At 36.3% G+C, this 2,572-nt stretch overlaps 1 protein-coding gene across 1 annotated transcript in view; it reads left to right on the plus strand.

The window, feature by feature from the left end:
* The window catches only part of mybpc2a (myosin binding protein Ca), a gene marked incomplete in the record, with an annotated part of 61,965 nt that overhangs the window by 36,239 nt on the left and 23,154 nt on the right, over window positions 1–2,572 (plus strand). The window contains 1 exon segment of the mRNA XM_014018770.1: window positions 2,050–2,174. Within this exon segment, the coding sequence (XP_013874224.1) occupies window positions 2,050–2,174 (125 nt within the window).

Consider the following 2,572-nt stretch of genomic DNA (forward strand, 5'->3'; position numbering starts at 1 on the left):
TAGATAGATAGATAGATAGATAGATAGATAGATAGATAGATAGATAGATAGATAGATAGATAGATAGATAGATAGATAGATAGATAGATAGAGTCATTGTACCGAAGTACCACGAAATTGAGCAGCGATCCTTAAGGTGCCTAACCACAACAAAAACACAGTTTAAAAAATATAAAACAAACTTCCACAAAATACATTTGTGAGGTATAAAACAAATTATTGCACATTTCCCCAAATAGCTATAAAATTCATGTGAGTCAGTTCCTGTCCAGCGCTGGAATAAAAACTGTTTTTTGGTCTGTTTGTCCTGGATGTGATGGGCCTGCAGCGTTTTCCAGTGGGCAGCTGTTGGAAAAGATGATGAAATGTTTATAAATATATGTAAATATTTAATCCTAAATCTAAATGCAAAAGTTAAATATTAAATGTTGTGGTGTTATTTCGGAGCGGAACACATCCTGTCTTGTTGATGCTCGGCTCTTGTTATGAAGTCATCAGCTTGAGACAAAAGCAACCGCTAACACTGCTAATGCTGCTAACGCTGCTAACGCTGCTGTAGATTGCATTTAAAATTTTTAATTCAAAATGTGTTGGTCGGAAAAAATATGGATGCGGTCCAGCAGTTTGAAGTGCAGCTTGGGCATCGGCAGCGGGTTTGATGTCTTGTAGGAAAGTGTTAGTAGCATTGGCAGCGTTAGCAGCAATAGTGGTTACTATTGTCTCAGGATGATGATGTCATATCAAGAGCTGAGCATCGTCAATAAAGGCTGCATTCCATTCTGAAATACTTAAATGTAAACTTCAACATTTAAGATTTAACATTTATGTTTAGATTTAAATGGTTAGATTTAGGATTTAATATTTACACATATTATTTAACATTAGTGAAAATGAGTAAAATGTAAGATTAATGAGCTAAACAACTTTCTAAACATGGATTTTACACTAATAAAATATGACTTTTTTATGTTTAGTTTCATGCTTGGCATCTTATATTAAAGTGTTCAGGAAGGTTTAATTCCAACAACCGTTTCGTGCAAATCCTTATAAAGCATCCATAAAATTTATTGGACGACTTTGACTTCGTGACACGTCAGACAGTTTTATAGAGTATATATTTTGGTTTGGAGCCCGTTTCACCCGCTGGGCTTCGTGCAGCGTCTGTATCCCCTTCTGTTATGCTCTTTCTCCCTCCTCCTTCAAAAACGTCTTGTGGTGTTTTATTGAAGCGGGTACAGCTGTTTCAAGTGGCGTTTCTTCAATGCCTCTCCACCATCTGCTATTCTGAGATCTTCATGCTGTTCATGGAGAGTGAGGAAGCTCTTTTCCTGTCACGATGAAGAGGGAGGAAGAAGAGACTTTTATTTTGGCTCATAGCTCAGCCTCCCTGGAGGATTTTCCAGGCTGTGACCGTAAAGTGTTTTATTTTATTTATTTATTTATTATTTTTTTGCATCTTGTCAAAAAATGAATATATCTAATGTAGGTAATAGATCAAAGAAAAGACCAGAAAGTTGCTTTTTAAATACAAAAATAAAATCCAAATTAAATGTAAGGTGATAAATTTTATATTTGAGTCAATTTTCATGTAAAGTTTGGAAAATCTGCAGGAGCAAAACACAAAAACTTGAATAGTGGCCATAAATGGCCCACGGACCTTAAGTTGACAGGCGTGCTTACAGCAACAAAAACATATGTTTGCATAAAATAATACTTAACAATGACTCAGCACTTTGAAGAAGTTACTTTTATTATTGATACAAGTTTGCAGCTCGTTCCCATGGCAATTCTTTGTCTCCATCACATAAGATGACTCTGAAGTCTTTTGATTTGTCACTTTTTACAGTAATCAGAAAATAAGTGTGGGAGCTTGTATTATGTGTGTGCGTGAGCAAATGTGTGAAGGTCTGTGGAAAAATGTGCGTATTGTTAAAGACTGACTCTCTGTTGTCACCAGCCTCTGAGCGTTTGATTGTCCCTGATTCATTCATTCATTCATCTCGCTTCTCTTTGTCTCTGCTGCTCTCTGATCATCTCCCACCGCTGCAGGTATGTGTTCGAGAGCGTGGGCAACAAGCGGTCACTCACCATCAACAAGTGCAACCTGTCGGATGACGCGGCATACGAGTGCGTGGTCGGGGAGGAGAAGTGCTTCACGGAGGTTTTTGTCAAAGGTAGATGAGTCACTGTGGGTTTTTTTTTATATTTTAGAGGAACAGATGTTTGTGGAGCAGCTCGTCAGCTCAGTCTGTTCTCCTGCCGGTTCATCTTTAAAGGGAGCCGCAATTAGTTGTAACATTAGACTTTATTAGATTAACATAAATTTTAACTGTAAAATAAAGACTGTAAAAATACTGTAGGCTGTTTAGTTTTGTAATTTAAAAAATATATATTTTAACACGGACGGAGCCATTTTATTTACACAAAAATGTTACAACTAATCATGGATCCCTTGAATGGCTGCAGAAAGAGGGAACTTTTAATGCTTGGTTATACAAATCAATGTTATGACAAGTTTATAAATTATGATTGATGCAAAGAAATTTATGATTTATTTAAGATTTTTCTTTGT

The sequence above is a fragment of the Austrofundulus limnaeus genome, unplaced genomic scaffold (genome assembly GCF_001266775.1).
Source record: "Austrofundulus limnaeus strain Quisiro unplaced genomic scaffold, Austrofundulus_limnaeus-1.0 Scaffold201, whole genome shotgun sequence".
NCBI lineage: Eukaryota > Metazoa > Chordata > Actinopteri > Cyprinodontiformes > Rivulidae > Austrofundulus > Austrofundulus limnaeus.